The 25,463-nt window shown below is 34.9% G+C and overlaps 4 protein-coding genes across 4 annotated transcripts; 2 read left to right on the forward strand and 2 right to left on the reverse strand.

The window, feature by feature from the left end:
* Positions 1-256: 256 nt before the first annotated feature.
* Positions 257-2,837, reverse strand: LOC143535621 (uncharacterized). The gene is made up of 3 exons (XM_077029829.1): positions 2,675-2,837; positions 921-2,566; positions 257-831 (listed from the first exon to the last, which is right to left on the reverse strand). Exons 2-3 carry the CDS (start codon positions 2,469-2,471, stop codon positions 445-447), a joined length of 1,938 nt encoding a protein of 645 aa, XP_076885944.1. The 5' UTR covers positions 2,472-2,566; positions 2,675-2,837; the 3' UTR covers positions 257-444.
* A 2,414-nt stretch (positions 2,838-5,251) lies between these two features.
* On the reverse strand, positions 5,252-12,399 carry LOC143535622 (serine/threonine protein phosphatase 2A regulatory subunit B''beta-like). Its single transcript, XM_077029830.1, has 13 exons — positions 12,015-12,399; positions 10,621-10,863; positions 10,411-10,516; positions 10,201-10,300; positions 9,164-9,269; positions 8,799-8,889; positions 7,818-7,959; positions 7,596-7,743; positions 6,413-6,522; positions 6,168-6,324; positions 5,962-6,087; positions 5,732-5,884; positions 5,252-5,643 (listed from the first exon to the last, which is right to left on the reverse strand). Exons 1-12 carry the CDS (start codon positions 12,162-12,164, stop codon positions 5,744-5,746), a joined length of 1,620 nt encoding a protein of 539 aa, XP_076885945.1. The 5' UTR covers positions 12,165-12,399; the 3' UTR covers positions 5,252-5,643; positions 5,732-5,743.
* A 2,992-nt stretch (positions 12,400-15,391) lies between these two features.
* LOC143535623 (uncharacterized) lies at positions 15,392-18,839 on the forward strand. Its single transcript, XM_077029832.1, has 7 exons — positions 15,392-15,471; positions 15,745-15,768; positions 16,719-16,824; positions 16,911-17,473; positions 17,972-18,233; positions 18,305-18,513; positions 18,608-18,839. Exons 1-7 carry the CDS (start codon positions 15,467-15,469, stop codon positions 18,672-18,674), a joined length of 1,236 nt encoding a protein of 411 aa, XP_076885947.1. The 5' UTR covers positions 15,392-15,466; the 3' UTR covers positions 18,675-18,839.
* Positions 18,839-23,605, forward strand: LOC143535590 (uncharacterized). Its single transcript, XM_077029804.1, has 9 exons — positions 18,839-18,940; positions 21,596-21,928; positions 22,051-22,188; positions 22,368-22,493; positions 22,612-22,679; positions 22,759-22,828; positions 22,904-22,969; positions 23,052-23,129; positions 23,271-23,605. The coding sequence occupies exons 1-9, from the start codon at positions 18,839-18,841 to the stop codon at positions 23,310-23,312; spliced, it is 1,023 nt and encodes a 340-aa protein (XP_076885919.1). The 3' UTR covers positions 23,313-23,605.
* Positions 23,606-25,463: the final 1,858 nt, after the last annotated feature.

Genomic DNA, 25,463 nt, shown 5'->3' on the forward strand with positions numbered 1-25,463 from the left:
CTCGGCTCACTTTTAGATTTTTATCGATCTAACATCAAATAACTCGCGAGCAGCTCGGCTACGTCGCACCCTTTTTTGAAATTAATCATAAAAATGAGTACTGTTTGACACAATCTTTAATCTTTCAGTTGAAGTTTATTTTCTGGGTATATAAAAATTAGATGTAACAAGTCAATTCACATTGTATATGATTGATATCTGATAACATGTTAAATCAATGAAAGAATGTCACATTCAAAAGTAAAGAAAATTTAAGAGCAGTAATAAATAATTAAAACATTAATACAACATGTTGAACTGTTCCTGAGAGAACTACCAAAACCATTGGAACAAAGAAACAAAGATTGCATACAAGTTACAACAATCAATCGAACCAACGAACGAACAAGAACCCTAAAAATCAAATATTACCACACAAATGTCATACCCGAATCCAACAACAAATCACTCCAAATCTTCACTCACCTGTCTCGCTCCATTTTCGTTACTTTTTTCTGCAGATTTCTTCTTGTGTTTCCTGATCTTGGCTTTCTTGGCCTTCATCCTGCGTTTCTTCTCATTCGCATCGACCCACGTGTAATCTGTTGGTATGTGAAACGGGTCCGTTTCATCCCTGAAACTTCGACCCTCACTGTCGCTTGATTGGTCACCACGGTTACCTTTCATCCATGATATCCATGATGTTGATCCTTCCGCTTCTTTAGATTTTGTATCTTGAAAATGAGCTGGACTTGATAGTGGCGTTGAAAACTCTTCTGATGCGGTTTGTAACTCCTCAAATTTTGTAAATGTTACAAGTACTCTGATTGTTGGCACAATTGGAATCGCGATCTGCACTCGCAAACAGATGTTAATAAACATTAAAAACAGCAAAAAGTAATGGCAGCTGAAACAACATATTAAAGACGAAAATATTGTACCTTTACTGGGAAAGTACCGGTAGGTAGTTTAGTGGTTAAAAGCTCCCTTAATCTTCTAATGGCCTTCACCTTATTGGCTAAGATGTCAAGTAATGGAACGAGCTCGTCTGTTTTCAAAGGGAAATCGGGTGTTAACCAAAGAACGGGTCTTAACCCTTTTTTGTACTCGCTTTCGTGTTTAGTGTCGGTTGACGCTCCCTTTTTCTTCTTCTTCTTAGTGCCCTTATCTTTTCCTTTCTTAGAATCGGTAATGCTATCGTCTGTTACAGTTACAGTTGTTACAGATTCAGATGATGGTTTTTGAGTTTCATTCAGTTTTGAAAACTTTTTTAAAATCTTTGAATCTTCGGGATCATTAGTTTTTGAGCCCTTTTTGTTCCAACCGAACCAACTTTTCTTATCTTTCGTGTTGGATTCAGAATTTTCAAACGAACCCGCATCCGTATTTCCATTGTGGGGTTGATCTTCATCTTCACAAGCATTTTCAGAATTCCCCATTTTAAGAGCCGAATTTAACTGCATCTTCTCTTCGGGTGTCAAAACATCATCATACTCATCATGGTCAACATTTTCGCCTCCGTTTTCATTAGCAAAAAGCTCCTCATCCGTCATAGCACCCGGGACCCGCCTCGATTTCACACTCACCATCACATGCAGCATATCATACACCTTACTTTTCCACGAGCCCACAAGCTCAGTCCTCTCTTGTCTCCTCCAGTTCAAATGAGGAACAAGCTCGGCTTGAGTCACATCAATCCCGGGCCGGTACATATTTGTTTGAGACATCAAAGCTACCTCATGCGCCACCTCAGCTTCTGAAGGTTGTGCGCCCGCACCCTCTAATGCATTTGTTATTTCCTTTTCTTTATGTGAAAGAACAATCAAAGAACCGGGAGGTAAACACACGTCTCCTTGTGAATACCCGTCTCCAAGAAACATAAAAGTTTGATCCGACCGTTGGATTCTAAACCCATCAAATCCCGCCAGAGTCATGTCAGCACGTAAATTCGACCCACTTTTCCAAATCCGGTAAGTATCCGAAGGAGCAATCCGTCCTATAAACGGGATAACCGAGCTTTCAAAATGAAACGTTATCTCCATATAAAAATCCCGAATCCGGTTCGCCGACGCAACAATACGTGGCAGCCTCCGACACCACTTAGCCCATGCCAACGGCTGATAATGACGAGCAATAATCATAGCTATATTCTCCTCCCGGTTACAAACCGCCTCTTGCAGCACACTCCACCCATTCTCATTTTGAAGACTCCAATCCGCACCAGCAACCATTAAAATATCCGCCGAGACCGGATCCTTAAGCCTAACCGCAAGATGAAGCGGCGTTTCCCGCCCCAGAACATCACGCCGGTCAATAACAGCCGAAACCGCATCGGCTTCCAGCTCAGCCGCTACCGATTCCGCCTCGGTGTTAACCGTACCGGCCTTGGCTAACCTAGGCAGCGCGGCGATGAGCTTCTTAAGACCGGCATGGTTTCGTTGAGCTACAGCAACATGAGCCGGACTATGCGAGTATTTCGAATAATCCTCCATCAATTCTATGTGTAATTACTAATTATATCAATTCACCTAATTTCTAAACACCAACATTGGGGGAAAATCAAAATTAGGGCTCAATTTCCCCAAATCTGGAGACATAAATAAAACAAGTTAATAAAATAATAAGTACATCATGTAAAACAGATCCGTGTTACTTACTAAATTAGAATTCAAACAGACAAAAGATAGATGTATACCTGAAGAAGATGAATTGATGTGTAAAGAGTTAGGGTTTCAGAAGATGCATATGCAATTATGGATCATGTTGGTGTTTGTTCTTCAAAAGCAGCTCAGATCTCTTTCTGTGATTCTCTCTCTACTGGATTTGGATTAATAATAATAATTTTATAAATGTTACAGGTTTATATGATGAAGCTGAAAAGCAGAATATTATTACTAATATTATTACTTGATTCAATTCTTTGTTGCCTTTATTGTTTTCCAGAGGTCAAACTTCAAAGGACAACGATGGCAACCGGACCGGACATACATTTACTACGGGTGAAAAACAGCCGAGCTGAGCTTGGATAGATAAAAAGTTTGAAATGAGTCTAGCTTTTTTATTCAAGTAAGAATGAGCACGAGCATTGTATGGAAAGCTAGTTTAGGCTTGTCGAGTATTAATGAGTTTGGTATGTTTTTAAGTTATATTTTTTTGGACTTCTATATATTAACTTTAACATTTTATAACTGAGCTTTGGCTCGTTTAAGGGTTTTTTTTTCTCAAAATAAATAAATAAAATGTATGTAAATTAATTAATTAATAGATAACGAATGAGCCGAGTCTGAGCTTGAGAAAAAACTCACTAGCCGAACTCGAGCTTTAGTAAAATAACTTGAAATGAGCCGAACTCGAGTCATCGTAAGTGAAAATGAGCCTAACATTTACCATATTGTATATGTTTGTGTCTTCTATTGGTATTGTTATTTTAGAGTTAATTTCTACTTCAGTTAATAAGTTTTATCTAGTTAAACTACCTGAGTACGAAGATTTTTTTTTCTTTTTGTCTATATTGATGGCTTCAGATTTAATTTTTTAATTGGCATTTAGGTCATCTTTTTTAAATAATTATGTTAAATGGAGAGGGGCATTTCAATCATTTTACAATTTATGTTCCATTTTTTTGTTATCACTAACAATTTGCATAAATAGCCACTATGATGTAAAATGGCTAAAATGTCATTCCACTTAATAGATAAATTTAATAAGTTAACCAAACCGGTTAAAATTAAATAAAACCCAAAGCCATGATTTGAACAAAAAAAAATGTAATATGGTAGTTTAACTTGATAAACCTCATAGACTCAGATAAAAATTTACTCGTGTTTGTTTGTTAATGATGCATTCTAGCACGAGTATGTTCAGGGAATACACTATGACGTGACATGTGTATTTTAAAACGAGAGTTAATACTTAATTGTGTTAAGTCTAATACGTGACATTGTAACGTTTATACCTTTGTCTTTTCCGGCATGACTAAATTTCGGTTAATTATATATATAGGCAGTCATCGAGCATCGTGAAAAGTCAAGTGCTAGCACCCCTTAAGGAAATTTTAGTTGTTGTGTTACTTTTTTTTTCTTTTTTGAACGGCAGTTGTGTTAGTTATAGACATAACATGTTTCTAGAAATTCATATGGTATTGTATATAAATTATATAATACAAATTTGGAATATCACATCATCTTTTTACATTGAATTGAGTTCATTAATAATCCATCTTTTTCACTTTGTTGGATTTTGATAGTATTGTTTTTATTTGATTCTAAACGTGGGGATACAACTCAAACAGCAAAATCTATGTTTAGTAGCATATCATTCATGAACAAAATAGTCAAAATCAACATACTTAAATATATATAATTATAATTATAATTATATAAAAAGTAAACAATTTAATAAAACATACCATCAAAGTTGATTGATTAAAAAGAAGTTACAACTTAAAGAGTATTAGTATTTTGAATCTAATGAATATATAGTTTTATTAACCGTAAACTTTTACATAACCACTAATTATAGATGTGAATATTAGAATATGGTCTTGGGATTGCATCTAAATATCTAACATTGGCATTTGAAGTGGGAGAGTCCACCAAGCTGGACGAACGAATGAAAGGACATCTATGAGGTTAATTTTGTGAGTTTGAACGATCAATGGAGATCAAACTATAACACTCATTAATTCTACAGAAAAAAGGAAGACTTTAAACACCTGAAAGCAGAACTAATAGTCTGACCTATGATTATCTCACATCAAATTTGTAACAGACAAACTTGATAACAATCCACAAGATCAAACTATAACAAAGCCAAAATAACAGAACATATCACGAAAGTATTATTGTCACTAGAGGTGAGCAAATCGGGTTTTTTCAGGAACCGGAACCGGTTTTAGGTATGGTCTGGTTTTGGCTGGGTCAGGTCCGAGTTTTGCCTGACTAGAGGTGGGAACTGGTTCTGGCAGGCCTGGGTCGGTCCCGGGTCCAGGTTTATGCCCGCGGGTTGGGTATACCGGGTCAGGTCTGAACCGGGTTTTATGTACGCCTCTAATCGCCACGCCTGCTCTTCCTCCTACTTTATTTTCAATTTTTTTATAAAAAAACAGGTGCTCTTAAGTTATAAACCTAAATAAGTTTGAAAAACTATACACTATCAATGATCTGAATTCAGATCCAGATCCAGATCCAGATCCAGATCCAGATCCAGATCCTGCCACTGCCAATGTGTTGGTAGAATGAAAATCCAAACTACAAGCTTAAAACAAGAAACATTGCAGAATCAAGTCATTCTATTACATACAAAAATCTAAATCGACATCAAAACAAATATGTCCAGGGAATCAAAACCAAAGTCAAAATCAAAACTACACCACCAGCCTATGCCATTTAGAACATGTTAATGCACATATTTTTTTTAAAGATCTTATGAACATAACAAATGTTTTGTGAAAGCAGTTTCTCAAGAACACTAAATGATTCAAACAAAATCACCTGAGAATCTGACTGGCTTGATCTTATGAAACTTGGAAACTGGCTGCTGAAAAATTCATTTTTTTTTGCTATTTTAGATTCATCTTCTGCAGATTAATCCTTTCAGCGTTGATCACACTCGGTAAGCCTTCGGTTCAGCGCCCCAACTTCATTAAAGAATGTTTGAACCCGTCTGCAGCAAAACAAGATTTTAAGAACTGTCAGTTATTATGGGATTAACTTAAATTGTATTTTTCTTAATTACATAAATAGTTAACTACCTGAATTAGTAACTAGAAGGGGGCTTCTAGAGATTCATCCCATACATCTGCACTACCATTAGAGGCTTCTTCAGCATCTTCCTCCATTGAAAGCCTAATATATTCCCTATGTGCAAACCGGTCCCACTCTGTCAATGTCGGGTTCTCACGTTCCTGTTTACAAAATAATGTTTTAATTTTGTATTTTAAATAAATAACATATTTAACTAACTGGTATTATAGTATGATACCTGACGGATAAGGAAGGGGTCACGACTTTCATAGGCCATGAACTTGTTCAGGTTAAACAAGATATTGAAAACACTGCCAGAAAGTTTGCTTCCTTTCAAGTCACGAAGGGTAAAGTACCCCTCGTCCTGCACCAATTATACAATTTCAATACCTTAAACAAAATAAAATGTTATAAATAACAATAATATGAGCAAAAAGAAAATACCTTTGGTCCAACCATGTCAACTATCTGACATAATATGTCCTCAAAAAGAACAGGCTCTTGAGCCATGCATTCCATGCGATGCAGCTGCTCTTCATAGAAGAATTGCATCTCATTTTTTGTCAGCACTCCGTTTCCATCCAAATCTATGCACTTGAACCTTAAAACCATATATATGCAATTGTCATTTTCGTTTTTATGTTACAAAACACATGTACTTGAAGTGAAAGGATGAACCTAATGCATACCAGTACTCGAGGCTGGGTTCAGATGACTTATCCTCTTCAGACAAAATGAAGTAAACAAAATCTTCATATCCCATTTTCCCTTCAACCTTACTCGTGAACTTTCTTGGAACCTGGTCATTTTTCAATCTTAATATTAAAAAATATATATATGAAAATGGTTGAATTGCAATCTATATTCATGTCTCCTGAATTTCAAATTTCGTTTATTTATAGAACCTACACATGTGCAAGTCAAGTGTAGGTTATATTCCTTCACATGTCCAGTTAAATGTTAAAAATAATTTTTTTAAAGAGTATATGAACAAATTGTTTTTTATGTACATAACATACCCATTTGTTAAGTAAAACCTTCAAAACTATAAACTATTAATTAAAAAAAACTAAATGATTTAGCTTTGTCCCTTTTGTTCTCAGAATAATATTATGTTCTGTAAAAAGCCTCACCCAATATAAATGCATGGTTACACGTATAACTGTGTAGTTTTGTCCTTTTTGTTATCGCAATAATTTATTATTCTGTAACGAACCTCACCCTATATGTGCATATATAGGTATATGTATGTGCACATGCGTGTGTATAGGGAATTGTTCAAATCAGATCCAAGAAATATGCTAAGAACTGCGAGAACTGCATGATGCACTTGTACCTCTTGCTTTAAGTGTGACAGAAAACGGTTAGATAACCGCTTACCCACTATCTCATTAAGTCATTAAAACACAACGAATAAGTGCTTTATGGGACTCTCGCAGTTCTCACTTTTGAACAGAAAACTGGTTCTGAAAGGAATGTGTTCCTGTCTGTATGTGTGTGTGTGTGTCTATATATATATATATATAGGGGTGGGTTATAGTAAAAAGAAATAGTTTTCTAGGAAGAGTAAGAATAAATTTAGACTCTTGGATCTAGGATCTAGTGGTTGAGATTGGTAGTTTTCAAAATACCAAATAGTTTACTAGGATCTAGGATTTAGACTACATAGTTCCCTAAATAGGCTCACATAGTTTCCTAACTATAAATTTTATGTCCTTCTTACTCTTCCTACAAAACTATGTATTTTTATTTTAACCCTTTTCTATATATATATATATATATATATATATATATATCTTAAATAATTTAACAGTTCTGTAATGATACTCATCATATATATATATACTATCTTGCCATCTTGGCTACACAAACCTGAGAAAATACTCTATCAACAATCCTGTAGGTCAATGCATGGTTGCCATATCTTATAAGGTTCTCTTTATCAATCAAGAAATCATGATCTGCGTCAAGCTCCCAGAATTTGCAATATATCACATAGAAGTGTTCATATGAGAAATATCTGTGGAAAGAAACGATGATGTTAAGATTTTCACTTGTTATTGCATCAACAACATTAATAAAAGATTTTATTACCTCAAAACTTTGTTTATGTCCTCTTCTTCGTCTGCATGCAGCATTGCAGCAATTAAATTTCCACGTTTTAGCTCCCTGAGGGTTAGACGACCATTACCCGCTCTATTCATGTAGTAAAATATTCTGTATATTACCGTTTCAGCTGACAATTGCAATCAAATTATATGTTAATAGCTACTTTAATATGCCTTTTTTTATTGCCAGTTTGAGTATATAAAGAACAACATTAATGCAAGCTACATAATAGTTTGAACTGCAGATGCCCCATGTACGTACATGAAAAACAATCAACCTATACAGTGCACAATCGGATATTTGCGGTTAAACACTCCCACGATTCTTTCTTATTAATGATTAACACCGCGCCATAAAAATAAACCCTATTAACTATTTGTACCTGACCCCAACCTAAACCTTCTATGACTGAAAATACTTGCTAAATTTAAATTCTAATAACTAAAACATTTCGAACTACTAGATAAACAATCAAACATCTAATTTATCCTGACCCATACTTCAAAAACATAAAACAATATAATAAACAAACTACTAACAGTGTTTATGTATAATGTGGTTATTCATTGTGTTGTAATCCAGTACCTCTGAGAAGATACTAATGCATGTTTGTAGGCCCTAAAGCCATGCCAGAACTAATAAAGTTATATATAATCAAAATATTCAATCTTATTTAAGCAGCAAAAGTGAAACGCAATACAAGTAAAGAAAACTTAAATGAGACTAAGAGCGATCTTTGAAGGAAATTCCTACACCCCCATTACATGCAACTCTTTCCATTTTCCTACAGGTAATCAACAGAACCTTTACATGGACCTTAAAGAGCATGCAGTGATATATATAGCATAACTCATAGTGTTAAACATAGGCACACCAGACCGAAGTACAAAAATAATTAGCATTTACCATCGCCTTTTCAATCTTATGACATGTAAAATTAAATAAATGAATAAATAAGAGGCCTACCATATCTCTCCTGAAATTCAGGTGTGCCTTGTAAGAACTCCAGACCTGGATGAGTTGCCAAAAGTTCACGAAGTATGGGTTTGAAGTCCTCCTATTTCAATATTGTTTAACCACCACATCAAAGATCATTAAACACTTAAACTTATACCAAGTATAGGAATCCAGAAAAATATTTTTTTTATTATTGGCCCATTCACTCCAAAAGCAGAGATGACTTTTGTGTTGAAACAACGTTACCATGATAGCCATGGTATGAACATAACAAAAATAAAGTTTTTGTAATTCACATCGTAACATCAAATTTGGAAGGAAGGTTTTTATAATCCTTTTTGAGACAAATATGGGGTTTAAGTAAGGACTAATACATGAGTTAGGTATCTCAAATCAGGCTGCTTCAATATTGTAAATATCTGTGTAGCTATATCTTTCGTAAGCATGTTGTTGTGGACCCAATACTCAACAAATGCTTCCCTGCAAGGCATGTTTAAGTCAAGTTCAGAAGCACAAAATAATGACACAATATCAGTCAAAAGCTAGAAGATTATGCAATATAATATTTAATAACAATGTTCCAACTCAATTTTATCAATCAAATACAAATTACAAACACAGACCTTCTCAAGGACTTTAAAAATTGACCTATTATCCATCACTGTTAATAACCGAGCATACAACTTCTTTCCTCTATTATTGAACTTAGCATTTTCACTTCAAAAGTCAAAGAATAACTATGTGTTTTCCTGTGTACATTTCCTTTAAAATTAACTTCCTGATATGCATTTACTTACCGTGAGCCGCGAGGTGCATAACATGTTAGGTCCTCTATCATGTCATACAGTAGGTTCATTCACTAGCATAGATAACAGTCCAAAAGTTAACATACAAGGACTTACACCAAATACTCTACTTAATGTGCTTGCCAACTCTAAGTCATCAAGTCATGTAGATCTAAGTTGTCTCATGCTTATTCTACGAAAATGCTTGCAATAGAGACCAGCCACCAAAACCAGAATATGGGGATAATACTTAGCATACTTAAGATTAGCTTGCTAGCAATATTAACAGTAATTATTATTCTCAAAAGTTCTTTCACCTATGACCAAATTGCTAAGATTACTATTTTCCTATATTCTCTATGCTATATCCAATCCTTACAGAACAGCACACATGCATATAAACACACAAATATACACATATTAAGAGATAAAAATAGAACAAAAACAGACACATAAAGTTAGCAGCAATCAGCAACTACTTGTTGATAAAACAAAATGACTCAAAATAAATGACTAGATAAGCTGCTGATCATGTAGTTTAAATCGACCGCTATGCATGACACCAACTATTTATATGGATATCGGATAACAATTAACTACCCCCAAAAGATTAGATAAAAATATACCTGGTCACAACACCAGTTCCATTAACATCAATCCTTTTGAAAAGCGCGGTAGAGAAAAATGATGGCAGCTTGCAAATTTCCTTTGTAACCGGCTTGAATTCTAACCATTCAAACAAAATTAGCACAATTAAACTATCCGAATACAGTTAAAGAATTAAACTGATGATTCATTATAAAATATGCATAACTAAACTTAGGTAGCCCCCTCACCAAGCAATTGTAGTCCATCCGCATGACCATAGAAAAACTGATTACTTCTAAACAAACTTCGTTCTTTTATTTCACTTGGTGGTGGACGACCATTCTGAAAGTAAAACTGCAACCATTGCATATTTACTTCAGTCAAAACTAGATCATTAAAAAGGACCCATGACTCAAAACATTAACTACTTTTGACTAAATTGACTTTTGCTGTCAAACCTGTGGTATTAACTCTTTTGCTGGCTCGCTAACCGACCTCAAAGGCGAAGCTAAAAACGAGGGGCCTGCCCTCTGTTTTGAAAGACGGGGAGAGCCAGATGAACTTCTTGGTGAGAGTGGAGGTGCACTGCCAGCAGGAAACATGGAAGGTAACACATTGCCAGATGTCGCCTTTGGGCTGTTAGTTGATCCAGACACGTTTAATGGAATGCCTGCCTTAGCATTGTTAATCAAAGATTTAACCTGTATTTAAAGAATAAACAACATCAATGCTCTCCAGTATAATTAACAAATTAAGCTTATGAAAGTGAAATAAGAAAGCAAGACAAAAGTGCATACAATAAAAAGAGTACCAGCCAAACACATTAGCTACTAGTTAAACTATCACACTTAGGGGTGCAAATGAGCTGAGCCACTCGTGAGCTACTCAAGATCGGCTCGTTAAAAACTTGAAACGAGCCAAGCTTAATGAGCTCGAGCTCAAGCTTTTATTGAGACTCGTTTAATATATGAGCTCAAACAAAACCTTCACATATCAAGCTCAAGCCTGGTCGCAGGCCTAATCAAACTTTTCATTTAATATTATTATAAATATTATATACAAAACTATGATAAAAATAATTTAAACAGTGTATATAAATTGATACATATATGAATAATACATATAAGAGTTATACAAATCTATATATTAAGTAATTAAGAAACAATAATCAAGCGAGCCCGAGCTCGAAAAACTACTTAAGAGCTGAGCTCGAGCTTGAAAACTACTTACCAGCGAAGCTCAATCTTGTAAAACTACTTACGAGCCTAGCTCAAGCTTAAAAACCTACTTACGAGCCGAGCTTGAGTTTGAAAACCTACTTACGAGCCGAGCTCGAGCTTGAAAACCTACTTACGAGCCGAGCTCAACCTTGAAAACCTACTTAAGAGCCGAGCTCAAGCTTGAAAACCTACTTAAGAGCCAAGCTCAAGCTTGAAAACCTACTTAAGAGCCGAGCTCAAGCTTGAAAACCTACTTAAGAACCGAACTTGAGCTTCAAAACCCACTTATGAGCAGCTTAAAAACAGAACTTTAAACAAGTTGAGCTCGAGCCTGAGATCTCTTAAAGTTAAAGGAGTTGAGTTCGACTCGTTTACACCCCTAAATTCACACCTTCAGCTCAAATTGCATATGCATAATATTAAAGTTTCTTAAATAAATATCTGATTTAAATGAAACCAACCACCATAATCAGTATCAATAAGAACCCTGGTTTAGGCAAGATAAGCTACAAACTATCTAACATCACCAATTTCACCAACTATTAACTAACATTTGCTCACTTAAACCAAACCACCAATAACATACAACACAAATGCATACATACACACACATGAACAACAACAGTACTCACCAAATTTGTGGTTTCCGGTAGCGAAAGCCATTGGTCGAAGAGCTTCTCGGGGACATAGGGATTGGATTTAATGGCCAAAGGAGACACTTCATTCAACTGCAACAAGTCCGAGTCAAGACAGCCCAAATCACCACCATAATCCACATCCATATTATTTTTAACCTAGAGATTGATTCAAACTATCATCCACCAGCAGATCTCAAATCTGAAACTTAACCCTAGGAAAGCAAATCGAGTGTTGTTAGGGTTTAAAATGAATAAAATCGTAACGGATTATAAGTCCGGATTGGGGATTTAAACCTAGAATTGGGGTTTTGGATGGTAATGTTGACTGAGGATATTATTATTATTATTATTATTAGTTTAGAGATTGTTGCATGTATGGTATAATATGGTGTGATGTGATTGATGTTAGGGTTACAGAAAGCAAACAAACAAGCAAGCAGCTCAAAATGGCAGACGAAGAAAGAAATGAAATTAAAGAATTGATTTGATTTAACCACGAAATGAAATAGTATTTAATTATCGGTGTGCTGCTCGTAACTATGTTCGGCAACTCGTTTAATCAAGCACTGTTTTGTGTTTTACTCTTTTTAATTTATTTTCTTTTTAGAAATTATTGATGCTCGACTCTGAGCGTTAACGTACTTGCTAAGAGCAACAAAACAGTTAGCCTCATCGTAGGAAAAAGTCTCGCCTTCGATATGAGTGTAAGATAATGATTCTCTAGAGGTAATAAGCGTAAACAGATGAGAGAGTGTAGTGCGAAAGTATGAGAGTGAGCAAGAATGTTATCAAGTGTAGGGATGCTTCTTTTATAGGCAGATGTGAGCTTTATTCTGATAGCTTAGCCTCTATAAGAGGTAAATGTTAAACTTTCACAAACTGATCAACAATCACAACCAAAGAGAAACAGGAGGTTTTGCTCAACAAGCGACTCTTTGTTTTATTAACTCGACAAACGAAAAACACAAAACAAAAACCACACACAAATAAACCATGTACGTGGGGTATATATATACCCATACAATATGACTCCTAATCAAACTAGGACTTTGGCTACTGCCTTATCACAAAACCAAAAAGATAGGACAAAACTAATTAACTTAAACATAAACAAATAGATAAGATAATGATAACAATTAATTTAATCGTTATCCCGATCTCCTCCAAGCCACCCCATGAGATCAAAACCGAACCGCCCTTGAACGTCAAGCAAATATTGTTTACGTTTAACATTCAAGGTCATCATTTTTTGTTTTACTTGTGAACACGAGTTGACCATTTTTTGTTAAAGGTATCATGTTTATATAAACCAAGGGAGGTGTATTGTGAGTTCTCATGTTTACTTTTACTTTAATTCCAGTTTGTTTGACTTTTATGACTTTGTGTTACTGTAGCATTAATTTAGCAAGATGTTATTAAGCTTATTAACTATAAGTCGTTGTGATGAGCTTCCTATCTTCGGTGCTCATAAGCTAGTGCTTGTAGCTTCTTGGTTTTTTGAGGTTTATTGCTTATATCTTCTTCGTTTCTAAGCTATATTGTGTGAGTGGGGTTCAGGTACCCACGTCATCAACCCCCAGTCATACTAGCCATGACGTAGTGATGGATGCTTGTGAATTTTTTATTATCAAATAAGTTCATAATTCCTTTGGAACAGTATGCCTCTTCACCATAGTCGGTGGATTCTTAACATCTGATAGTATTGCAATCAACAACAGTAATCAAAGTGCTTAGAATTTTAGTGTCTTTGGAGTTGTCAAAAATGAACTAGGTTCACACATGGATCAATAATCGTATGATAAACAAATATCATCAATAACGGGCACCTAATTTCATTAATAATAATTTTGTGTGCTCGGTCTTCGTCAACCGTTGTGGACCAACAATGACTTAAACATTCACACCACTTGAATATTTCGGTAGTTCAAAGGTGATGCAGTGAGCTTCGCTTAGTTTAACAATTAATAATAAGCCATGCGGTTACTTATGCCTTAATAATAACTAAAAAGCATTTGAGTTATATACATGTCTTTTCTTTTCATAGCTAGCTTTGGTATGTTAAACTCTAGCACACAGGGCTTCAACTTGTTATCTTTATCTTGTTAAGCTTCAACTTATTGAACTTTTGTTGTTTAGGTACAACTTTTTTCAAATTCCAATGTCAAGTTTCAACTTTCATAATTTAAACCAAGTACAGTTGACATGCATGCCATATGGTGGTATCACAACCACATGATAACAACACATTAAATCAAATGTGCTCCTTGATTGGGACAAAGGTGAAAAAAGGGACAAGATTCAAAGATGGAGGGTTGAATGCTCAGACACAGCTTCAAATAAGTGGAATGTTGTTGAAAGAGTGCAACTTGGCCCAATTATAAAGCATCACAATGAGTTGTGCCTTCAAATGTCATGAAGTAAACGAACTCGAATGTTTAAAAGACAATTGGAGGTGACAGAGAGAAGTTAACTAGCATTTCCTCACGATTACCGAGGGTTATGGAGAGGAAGTGGACCATACAATCGTGTCACCTCGACAAACTGTAGGTGGTTATAAAAATGTAGCCAATCTAGTCGTTTGATGAACCGAAACCACGAGAATGTATACAATTGGGACTATGTTTCTACTTACTTTGTCATGACAGTTGCTGCTTTTAGCACAAGGATCCTAAACCACAACATAGCTAGAGACAGTAAAAACATAGTCCTGCATGGTTATAAAGATAAAACCCTTGAAAGAAACAATTACTTCATCCATACTAGTTACATATGTGATTAAAGGAGTGACAAAATGACTTCATTCCTTATTAAAATGACCAAGATATTACAACTGAAATGTTGTAGTAACGTCGGGTTAGCTTTATATGGACACTTCGAATTAATTTGAACAATAAATGCAACGACACGTCAACATAACCCAAATAATAAAAAGTCCAGCTTTCTTATCAAAACAAATTTAAATCTACACCAATAATCAAAATAAACATGTAAAATACTAACACATCTAAAACAAAAACAAATATGATTTGAATCAAATAAAAATTAAATTAACGTGTTAAATGTGAGAATCAAGTAATGTCATTATATATACAACATAGGGTAATTATAATATAATCTAATTACATCATAGTGTAATTATAATACGATATAATTACATGATTACACTACTTAATTCTCACTATTAACACTTTAACTTAATTTAACTTTCCCAACCATCTAAATTGTATCACACATGTTAAAAGAAAGTGACCCAAAAATAAACAACTAAAACAAGTAAAAAAAAAAAGTGAAATTGGACATGGGCTTGTACTTTGTTTACAACCCTTGTCATCAATAAATATCTCTCAACCCCCAAACACCTTTTTTTTCTCTCTCTCCTTTTTCTGATTCATATAATAATCGCCGGAGAGACTCGCCTCATCTTCGATTTATCTCCGACTTGGTTTATGACGTATCAAATTCAAATCTTTCATCTTTCTTGGATCTTTTTCAATACCCAGATCTGTTTTTTCGTTCTTGGTTCATTTTTTTTTTATAAAAATACAAACTTTTTGGTATATGTGGTGTGTTTCTGGGTAAACTCGGAACGTGGGCTTGATATTGTTTGTGGGTATTATGTATAAAGTTTTAATCTTTTTCATGAATTGAGATGATGGGTTGAATTAATATTTATTTTCTTGACCTAATGCAATGTTTTTTATATTGTTTTTTTTGCATTTTGCAGCTCGAAGGAGAAGCCCACTCTAGGGTAAGTGTTACTGTTTTATTATTATTATTATTCATTATTTGATATGATATTTAGACCTAGATAAATTGATTTTAATGTTTTTTTTTGTGTTGTTTATGGTTAAGGGTTAATAAATACAAGACTTTTTGAATGTGTTAAATGCAGTTTTGGCATTCACTCTTGATCTGGTTTCATAGTTCCACATTCTTTAAGTATATATATATTTTTGTACAAGATGGAATCTTTATTAGTTTGATTTTAGAATAATGCAATGAAAATGGTCTTAGGCTATGGAGTTAAATAGATCATATTTTGAGTTCAAGTTTTCTTATATTTGGTATCTCTCTTTCTATATATATATTTTAATGTTTTTGTATTCTGTCAGTCAAAATTCTTTATAGGCAAAGCAGATTGGAAGCCAAAAAGGTTTTTTTTTTATATTATTTTTTTACATAAGAAAGCTAAAAACAATGTTATTAAATCAAATTTGTAAGGCTGGAGTCGTAAATTTTTGCTTTCGTTTTTAATTAATTACTCAGTTTGCATAGAACTTCAGGATTCTCGTAATCATTCTTGTTTACAATAAAACCAGAGCAATTTTGGCCTCATTAATAATTTTTACCATCTCTTCACTATGCTTTAGCTCAAGTTATTTGTTTTATTTTTTGTTTTCTTTTCTCAATCAAAGAAACAAGAAGTTATTTTAGTGGTGGCATAAAATTAGCAATGCTCTAATTTCTGTTATTTTTTAGTTAATCAAATTGAATGACGTGACAACACATGTGTTTTGGATATTTTTTTTCCAATTTTTTTCATTTACTGCACACAAATTTTTGTTTTTCGCACACATCTCTTCTTTTTCGTTTACTGCATACAATGTCTATATTATTTCTTGCACATATAGTTGGAAACAAACACTTCATTACCCGAAATTCATTAACTCTTATGTTTTCTGTTATTTGTACTTAAAGTGGTCAGCGGATCAAGACCCGCAAACGGAACATTGCAGCCCCTCTAGATCCTGCAGCATTTGCAGATGCAGTGGTTCAAATTTACCTGGATAATGACGGCGATCTGGTATTATCATATCAACAGTTAACTCTCATCAACTAAATTTTCTAGTATTATTATATCAACTTCATCATATGTCTTCCCGTTTGCAGGAAGTAGTTGCTAAGAGCATCGAATCTTCAGACCTTAACTTCAACAGATACGGTGACACATTTTTCGAGGTCGTTTTCACCGGAGGGCGTACTCAACCTGAAACAACTAAGCCTGATGAGGGCGAGCGCCACCCGTACTCAATACTAGACTGTGAAGCCAAACGGGACCTCATTTTGCCATCTGCCATTTACATACAGAAGATTTTGAGGCGGAGGCCTTTTCTTATTAAGAATCTTGAAAATGTTATGCGAAGGTTTCTTCAATCGCTTGAGTTTTTCGAGGAAAATGAAAGAATCAAGTTGGCGATTTTCACAGCACTCGCGTTTTCCCAGAAACTATCGGGGCTGCCACCCGAGACAGTGTTCCAACCGCTTCTTAAGGATAACCTAGTTGGAAAAGGGCTTGTTCTTACTTTTATAACAGATTTTTTCAAGGAGTATTTGCTTGATAATAGCCTTGATGATCTTATATCCATCTTGAAACGTGGCAAAATGGAGGATAATTTGCTTGAGTTCTTTCCATCTGGGAAACGATCCGCTGAAGCTTTCTCTGAGCATTTCACGTAAGTTAACTGTTAACGCTTGTTTTTTAAAACTGTTTAAAAATTTTCAACTAGGGTGTAAACGAGCCCGAGCTCAACTAGGCTCGGGCTCGGCTCAAATAACTTACCAAGAGCTCGAGCTTGGTTCTGAGTAGTTTTCTAGCTCGGCTCGTTTATTATTTATTAATTAATTTGTATATATTTTGAATAATCTGTGTATAAATTTCTTACTTGTAGTCTTATATATAACATAATAATATTATTTGAGTAGTTTTTATAGCTCGGCTCGTTTATTATTTATTAATTAATTTGGATATAATTTTAATAATCTGTGTATAAATTTCTTACTTGTAGTTTTATATATAACATAATAATATTTTTTGAGTAGTTTTTCTAGCTCGGCTCGTTTATTATTTATTAATTAATTTGTATATATATTTTTAATAATCTGTATATAAATTTCTTAATTGTAGTTTAATATATAACATAATAATATTATTTGTAATGTTGAAACTGCAGCAAAGCAGGGTTGGTGCAATTGGTTGAGTATAACGACAAGAAAATCTTTGAGGTGAAAGTGAAGGAAATGAAATCAGCCTTAACGACTCAAATATCAGAAGAAGCTGATATTGAAGAAGTGATAGAAACAGTGAGACAGCATGTGAAAGATGCTAAATTGCCAGACATCGAGATCGTTAGGATTCTTTGGGATGTTTTGATGGATGCTGTTCAATGGTCAGGCAAGAACCAACAGCAGAATGCTAATTTGGCTCTTCGCCAGGTAATCTAATCGCAACATTATCTATTTTAACTAGATTTTGCATGAAAATAGTAGTAACTTTGTTTGTGCAGGTTAAAACATGGGCAAAGTTATTGAACACGTTCTGCACAAGCGGAAAGCTTGAGTTAGAACTGCTTTACAAAGTTCAAGTTCAATGTTATGAAGATACGAAGTTAATGAAGTTGTTTCCGGAAGTTGTGAGGTCTCTTTACGACCAAGATGTTCTTGCTGAAGACACCATACTTCATTGGTTTGCTAAAGGAACCAACCCGAAAGGAAGGTATGTGACTTTATTTAAATTTCGTTAATAACGATCAAGAGTTTAGATATATTGATTATTTGAATGTGTATTCTTGTAATTTTTAATGGCGCAGGCAAAGCTTTGTGAAGGCGTTGGAGCCATTTGTGAAGTGGCTGGAAGAGGCGGAAGAAGAGGAATAGACACACGGTTGTCTATTTGCGTATCTTTTTTACTTTTACCTTAATCCGAGTGTTTGAAACTTGAAATTTTCTGTTTACTTTTAATCTTGTTTTAACTGTTGTCATTTGTCAAAAGTTTTATTATTTTGGATTGATTTTAACAATCTGTGTTTGTTTTGTCTTGAATGTATTGTGATGTGGGTTCAATGAAGTTTGCTTACGCAAATGCTTCTTTTAGATGTACCATAGATCCTGAAGCCTTTGACCGTCGATGGCCTGAACTCTTGGTGAGTCGATGAGCTAGTGCTATATTTAACTGGTTAATCAACTGAAACATCCTGAGTGAGAATGTGTGTATTGGCTATGCGCGTGAGTTTTGACTGCGAGCGAAACAACTATTGTAATTGTCTGTTAACATTTGAAATAATTATCACTAAACATAAGTTCCAACACATTTTGTACTAATAGGTTGTTTAGAGAGACCCATTGTATTTCTGGGTGGTTTATTAACTCTTTTGTAAAAATGGATAACTCACAAGGGCGGCCTTCGAGTTTTATCAACAAATTATAAACTTGCAAGGGGGTAGCGACTTTTAACAAAATCTGACACATGTTTTTATCTTGCAAGTGTGGGTAGCGATGTTTGGACACACCAAATCTCTGCCTAAGAATAAGAATCTTACACTGTTTTTTCATAGTGTAAGATTCTTATTCCTTAGACATATAATAGTTCCGAATCGAATCTCTTTAGAAAGAAGATCTTTTGTCTCATGGTAGCCTGCTCCAGTCCCCTTACGAAACTTTCTTTATTGGGTTAGCCATACACTTCACATGTTTATAGCGATTCACATGACATCATTAAATGATACAAGTCTTGGATAAGTATCTACAACGCATTAACACATCAAATCTCTGCTAAGAATAAGAATCTTACACTGTTAAGAATCTTACATTGTTTTTTGATAGTGTAAGATTCTTATTTTTAGGCAGAGATTTAATCTTACACTGTTAAGAATCTTACATTGTTTTTTGATAATGTAAGATTCTTAACAGTGTAAGATTCTTATTTTTAGGCAGAGATTTGATGTGTCCAAACATCGCTACCCACCCTTGCAAGATAAAAACATGTGTCAGATTTTGTTAAAAGTCGCTACCCCCTTGTGAGTTTATAATTTGTTGATAAAACTCGAAGGCCGCCCTTGCGAGGTATCCATTTTTACAAAAGAGTTAGTAAACCACCTAAAAATACAATGGGTCTCTCTAAACCACCTATTAGTACAAAAAATTCCACATTTAAGTATTGTTACATCTTCATCTTCTACATACCTGCAAAATATTGTTACAATTCATTTAAGTATTATGAATGTTTTTGTCTTTTCAACATCAAATGAATGAGTTGTTAGGTCTCATATATATTTGTTGTACGGAAATTTGATGTTGATTTAGATATGAATACTTAGAAGTGTCACAATAACCAATTTGTACGACACCGTTATGATATATGATGTGTTGCCTAACTTAAAAAGAACAGCCTCATAATATGTGTCACATCCCTGATTTTGAAACACTAAATCCAAACTCTGATAAGTGAAAGAAGCTCAAACCAAACCCCCATAATGTTTTGAAAACGATTTGATGATAGCCATTCTTTTTTGAGTCGACAAGAGACAAGGCTTGACTTATGATATGCTGATAACAGTTTACCTCTTTCTACATCTTCGAGTGATGGGCCGGGTCGCCAGTGTTGTCAGCGATTGTGTGCTTGAGTGACCTTTTGCCAATGGGTGTACCCAAGAGCTGAGCTTTGTTAATAAAAAAAAGTGCATTTAATAATAAATTAGCATGTCAATTGTGTGGGATTGACGAGTTTTATATCGGCAGACTAAACTGTTCGATCGAACACGATCTATATTTTCATTTTGTGTCGAAAATATTATTTCTAATCGGCACACACTTAAAATAGCGTAGTCGAACACGACCCATCTAACTCATTAATCTGAGTTTGTCAAAGGGATTAACAAACAATAATCAAGTTGTGAACATGTTAATTGAGTTGATGGGCTATAACCAAAAGAGGGTTAAATTGGTCGGACTTATTCACGAAGTTTATTAAATGAGCCACATATAAAATTCAATTTGTTTTAGAACGATGACTTTCTTTTTGTGTTTAGGCCAGCGCACCTTCTAAACTGGAGAGCACCATTGCCCCACTATAGCCAGACTATGATGTCTTAATCAGACCCACACTGGCTTTAGAGTTTGGTTTGGGCGTTCCCCCAAGCTGGGCCGGCTCAACGAATGTGGAGGCTTAAATCAAAACAATATTTTGAGGCCTTTTCATAACAATTAACTAGAAATTTTTTTTGATTATTACAAGTTTTGAATTCATAACCTATACTTTAGTAATAACCAAACCTACCACCACACCAATACATTACTTTGTTTACTATACCCATTATAATATATCTATATACAATGTTTTTTTTGGATTTAGAGGCCTTAACTAGTGGGGGCCTAAAGCCCTAACTTGTTTTCGCTGTCCCACGACCCAACCCTGCCCCCAAGAAACCATATCGTCGGCTGCCACTTGACAGTCGATGTGCCGCCACAAGAGCAGAACTCTCTGACGTAACATACGGTGAGACGATAACCTAAGTGGGCTCGAAACCCAAACTGGCAACCCTGTAGAAGACATAACTCAAATCCCCTGTTAATATCCACCCATAGTAATCCATCCATTAATAGTGAACCCAAACATTCCTACCGTAAAACAATTTTAGTATTTTTCATTTAACCCTAAAATTAACAAAAATAAATAATCCAGGAACTGAAGCTTGCATACAGTCTTTGTTCAACTTATCAGAACTTCAACAAATCTACACAAATCCAATTTTCCTTAATTCATTTCAATTTAGTTAATTCGTTTCAAGGTAATTTTGCAGCTACAATTTATAATTTGTACATTTGCCATCACACTTTCATTTCACTTAACACGGTTGCTTGGTACCTGGTGCTGTAACTGTAATTCATCTGTTATTCATGGAGTCACCGGCTGCCCGTTATCGAGCTTCGGCCCGAACCGATTGCCCACCGCCTTTGCTAGCCCTAGTTTTAGGCCATTTGGACACCAAAACTTGTTACATTTGACTGTCAATTGCTTGAGTGAAACTGCTGTGACCACTGTAGCCAGTGATTATACCTATGGCAATAAGCAGGTCATCAGTGTCACTCCGCGGATATACGACTACTTGCTCACCAATGTTAGAGAACCACAGGTAAATTTGGTTGAGTGTCGCATTAAATGTTCAATTGGCTATTTGTATATGAGTGAAAGAAAGATTAAGAAGATATATATATATATATGTATATATATATATATATATTTTTGTGTTTGCAGATTTTAAGAGAACTTAGAGAGGAGACTGCGAGCATGCGCGGAAGTCAAATGCAGGTGTCACCCGATCAAGCACAGTTACTCGCAATGCTTGTCCAGATTCTCGGGGCAAAGAGATGCATAGAAGTTGGAGTCTACACTGTATGTAGTATTTTCGCTATTTTGACATTTACATGTATTTTTTTGTTATCATGAGAACCAGTTAGGGTCCCACCAATACGCAGCTAACAAGTGTCAAGTGGGACTAGGTCTAGGTGAGGTGCAGCTTACACCGGGCACGTACCTAACTACTAATGTCAACTGTTATTTCTATGCCGTAGGGATACTCATCATTGGCTGTAGCTCTAGTCCTACCGGATTCCGGGATCCTAGTTGCTTGTGAGAGGGACATGAACTCACTCGAGGTTGCAAAGAAGTATTATGATCGAGCCGGTGTTGCACACAAGGTGACGACGTGCCTTTCGTTTTACATATTTTTCGAATTCATGTCCCTTCACATCGAAAGATTATATGGCTTTTAGTGTTCCCTTATGTTAATGACTTGTATGTTTGATTAATAATTAGGTGGATCCAAGACACGGACTAGCCGTGGATACTCTAAGCTCAATGATAGCTAACGCGGAAGGTTGCAGGTGAATATTGATCATCCAACACCATTGTTAGTTTATATCTTGGTGGAATGCAATTACACTTCCGCCCTCATTTCCGCAGCTATGAATTTGCTTTTGTTGATGCCGAGAAAAGAATGTATCAGGAGTACTTTGAATTGCTGCTAAAACTGGTTAGAAACATCATACAGTTATTAGATGCAGAGTTTTGGAATGCGATAATATGTTTTACTTGTTTGATTTTGTAGGTGAGACCAGGTGGTGTTATAGTAATTGATAATGTGCTTTGGCATGGAAAAGTTGCTGACCCACTGGTAAATTTAATAAACTAGCTTGACCACATAATGTGAATAGATTTGAAGTTCAAAAAAGGTAACAGGTTCTTTTTGTGTACAGGTTGATGACAAAAAAACCGAGAGCATCAGAAGTTTTAACAGAGCTTTAATGGACGACGAGCGTGTTAGCATTAGTATGGTATGTGTCCTCACTATAGAACCTGCTACACTCGATAAAAGGATGCAGTGTTTGACTTGCAACATAGTTTTGACTGTTAAGTTTTTATTAAATGTGTTACGCTTACATAATATAAGTAGTGCAATCCCGTTAATTTGCTAGGTACCAGTTGGTGATGGTATGACAATATGTCGCAAGAGATGATTACTTCACACGCTTAAAGAAACCATCATCATATCCCAAAGGATCTTGGCAGAAAATATGCCTGTTGAAGTTCTGTTGACTCCAGCAATCTCATCAGTCACTGGGTTTCATGACTCGAGTGTATTACCACTTCACTTACCAGTGCTTCAGTTTGGGTTTGGTGGCCATAGTCGATTAAATGGGGAAAAATGCGAGAATAGGAGATGGTTATGTAACCCTAATAGAAACATTGTAATGCCTTTAAACATTTAAGGTTTATTGACCATTAAAACCAAACTGTCTTTTGATGGTGATTAACAGGATTGTACATGGATAAATGGCATGTGGTATCGTTTGTTATGCATATATATATCCATAAGGTATCGTTTGGTATACAGAAATGACATGTGGAATGGAATGACAGGTGGAATAGAATGCTCATTTTCAGGGATAGATCAAATGACACATTATTGAATTCATGACACTTTTAAACTTCATCATGAACCACTATAAATTATCTTTAACATATGTTGAAAACATCCTGAACTAGGGATATTTAAAAACCTCTTGGCTCGAGGCTCATTCGAAATCGGCTTGTTTATAGACGAGCCAAGCTTGAACCAGGAGAAGCTCGCTTGTTAACCCACATTTTAATGGTTATAAAGTTCTAGCACATCCATTTATAAATTAGTTGAAATAATACGGTCCATGAGTCCACCAAAGACTACTTTAATATTTATTTTTACTTAAACATTAAATGCTAATTTTAATTTAAAAGAGTTGGCATGTCGAGCTAGGATGTGACTCCAACTTTTTATGAGCTTAGCTTGAGCTAAAACTTCAGCTCACTAAAAATAAGCGAGTCAAGTCGAGTCAAGCTGAGATGACTCATTTAACTTGGAGCTTGAACCCGGGCCGAAACTGGCTCGCCTCGTATTATCCTATTGTAAACTACGTCAACACATCATTTAATCATCTTTGGATATGGCTCGTTGGACCACTTTTTTTTACTAATTAGTTGATTATGAAACTAATGAAATATTCTGGTTAGCCTGACCCAAATTATAAAGTAGGGTAGTAAAAACAACTTGTTTGGAATATGTCGTTTAGGGGTGTGCAAAAGGGTCGGTTACCCCGATGGTTTGGTTAGTCAAAAAATGTTAACCATAACCATAACCATAACCATAACCATAACCATAACCGATGGTTGGTTAACCATGGTTTGGCTAAACGGCGACTATCAATAGTTAGAATCAGATTTAAGTTATAAGGGTGATCCGATTCAAAGTCGTAAGTGTAATTCGAAAGCATGTGTTTCTTTACATTGTAACACCTTTCATCATACAATAATAAAAACGTTATCTAATGTCATGTGTTGATGAAAATGTGGAAAATACTGTTGGAATTTTGGAATTAAAAGACATATTAAAGTTTATTTATAAAATTTGAACTATATGTTTTATCAAATAAAAGATCCAATGGAAGTTTAAAACAGTTCTCTCAAAACAATTTAATACAGAAAATACTTCTACCAAAAGTAAATATTTCCCGGTTCGGTGAAACCCGGTAAACGAAGACACCTTAACCTTAACCGTTGTCGGCTAATCATATTTGTTGGTAACTCCAAACCGAATCACAAGTTGGTGAATATGAAAGGACCTAAGTTAATATGTCGGTTTAGTTTCCTAACTACAATAAGATTAATACGGTAATGTCTTGGTCACCAAGTTAATCTTACATCTATAAAAAATACTTATACAAACCCTCGTGTGATATAATTCAGCATCACCATCTTTTTTAGGTAAACACATCCCTGAATTTTGTACTTTTGTAGTTTCTTAGGTTATTTTATAGTTATGACTTACGATGTTAGATAATATTATTGGTTATATTAGCATGGTTTATTTTATGCTAACTTAATTATTCAAAAATTTTGATAAGTGACAACAAATTTCTAAAGCAAAGGGAAAATTTTTCATAAATGGTGCTTTTTATAAAAGTTGTTTCAAAAATGGTGTTGGTTTATAAACTTTTTCACAAAAAGTGTAACCGTGGTTTCAAACCACAGTTTGTGTTCTTTTATTTAAGAATGTCAGATATAATTTCATAAAACAATACATTTTGATTAAAATAATACAAACCGTGGTTTGAAACCACGGATTGTAGCTAAAT

The sequence above is a fragment of the Bidens hawaiensis genome, unplaced genomic scaffold, assembly GCF_021521415.1.
Source record: "Bidens hawaiensis isolate Kalapana, Puna unplaced genomic scaffold, B.hawaiensis_p1.1 tig00010569_1, whole genome shotgun sequence".
In the NCBI taxonomy this organism is placed as follows: domain Eukaryota; kingdom Viridiplantae; phylum Streptophyta; class Magnoliopsida; order Asterales; family Asteraceae; genus Bidens; species Bidens hawaiensis.

What these genes read in the sequence shown, in the direction of transcription:
- LOC143535621 (XM_077029829.1), bottom strand. Translation starts at nt 2,471, where the DNA reads ATGGAGGATTATTCGAAATACTCGCATAGTCCGGCTCATGTTGCTGTA. An exon ending in CCGGTACTTTCCCAGTAAAG is followed by an intron (nt 832 to 920) that starts GTACAATATTTT and finishes TTGCGAGTGCAG; the next exon opens with ATCGCGATTCCAATTGTGCC.
- LOC143535622 (XM_077029830.1), bottom strand. Translation starts at nt 12,164, where the DNA reads ATGGATGTGGATTATGGTGGTGATTTGGGCTGTCTTGACTCGGACTTG. An exon ending in GAACCCAGCCTCGAGTACTG is followed by an intron (nt 6,325 to 6,412) that starts GTATGCATTAGG and finishes TATGGTTTTAAG; the next exon opens with GTTCAAGTGCATAGATTTGG. An exon ending in ACCCCTTCCTTATCCGTCAG is followed by an intron (nt 5,885 to 5,961) that starts GTATCATACTAT and finishes TTTTGTAAACAG; the next exon opens with GAACGTGAGAACCCGACATT.
- LOC143535623 (XM_077029832.1), top strand. An exon ending in GCTTTCTCTGAGCATTTCAC is followed by an intron (nt 17,474 to 17,971) that starts GTAAGTTAACTG and finishes TTGAAACTGCAG; the next exon opens with CAAAGCAGGGTTGGTGCAAT. An exon ending in CTAATTTGGCTCTTCGCCAG is followed by an intron (nt 18,234 to 18,304) that starts GTAATCTAATCG and finishes TTGTTTGTGCAG; the next exon opens with GTTAAAACATGGGCAAAGTT.
- LOC143535590 (XM_077029804.1), top strand. Translation starts at nt 18,839, where the DNA reads ATGTATTGTGATGTGGGTTCAATGAAGTTTGCTTACGCAAATGCTTCT. An exon ending in CCAATGTTAGAGAACCACAG is followed by an intron (nt 21,929 to 22,050) that starts GTAAATTTGGTT and finishes TTGTGTTTGCAG; the next exon opens with ATTTTAAGAGAACTTAGAGA. An exon ending in GAAAAGTTGCTGACCCACTG is followed by an intron (nt 22,970 to 23,051) that starts GTAAATTTAATA and finishes TTTTGTGTACAG; the next exon opens with GTTGATGACAAAAAAACCGA.